The following is an 824-nucleotide window of genomic DNA, read 5'->3' as shown; positions in this document are numbered from 1 at the left end:
CGCGCACGGCGCGGCGGACGGCGCGGGCTCCCCGCGGGAGGACAGCTTCCAGGTCACCCTGCACAAGCGTGACTCCAGCGAGCAGCTGGGCATCAAGCTGGTCCGTAGAACAGATGAGCCGGGAGTTTTTATCCTCGACCTGTTGGAAGGGGGGTTGGCTGCTCAAGATGGCAGGCTCTGCAGCAACGACCGCGTCCTGGCCATCAATGGACATGACTTGAAGCACGGAACACCTGAGCTTGCGGCTCAGGTTATACAGGTAATTTGCATTCCCCGCCTAAGTCCTTGGCTCAGCTTTGTTTCTTGGGCAAAGTCTGTCCCAGATAGAACAGCTTGTGTAACACCTGAAGGCTTGCAGCCATGCAATTTGCTATGATTTCTGTTCTAGAAATAATACTGCAAAACAGGTTCTGCTCTGACACTTAGCAGACCAACTTCACCTCCTTAGAAGTGAAAAGTGCTTTAGTCTTCCCTGGCATACAGCCTGAAGCTTAGAAGACTGCTCATGTGAACAGGTAGTGTACCAGGTAGCCTATAGCTTTGCAGACAAAATTAAATAGGATTATTATTATGTTTATGCATGTATTGTAGTTTTAATCTCTCAGTAAGCTAAATAGAAGTGGACTTTGTTTTGTATTGATTTGCCTGTGCATGGAATTGGGGAAGAGTGTAGTAAAACTCATTTCTAAGTGTTTAAGAAAGGGCTATTTCAAATATCTGGCTCTGTTCTGGACACAAATATTACCCAAAGCCTGATGCAGTCTGACATATGACCATTCCTGTTCCCACAGGAAAACCTTTACTCCTTGTCTCTCTCCCAGTCT

General features: G+C 47.5%; 1 protein-coding gene across 1 annotated transcript in view; it reads left to right on the top strand.

The window, feature by feature from the left end:
* Positions 1-824, top strand: part of LNX2 (ligand of numb-protein X 2) — a 26884-nt gene that overhangs the window by 14716 nt on the left and 11344 nt on the right. The window contains 1 exon segment of the mRNA XM_010005635.1: positions 1-259. Coding sequence (XP_010003937.1) covers positions 1-259 — 259 coding nt within the window.

The sequence above is a fragment of the Chaetura pelagica genome, unplaced genomic scaffold, assembly GCF_000747805.2.
Source record: "Chaetura pelagica isolate M959 unplaced genomic scaffold, ChaPel_1.0 scaffold269, whole genome shotgun sequence".
In the NCBI taxonomy this organism is placed as follows: domain Eukaryota; kingdom Metazoa; phylum Chordata; class Aves; order Apodiformes; family Apodidae; genus Chaetura; species Chaetura pelagica.
Note: the sequence above shows the minus strand (reverse complement) of the source record. Positions and strands in the feature narration are given on the sequence as shown.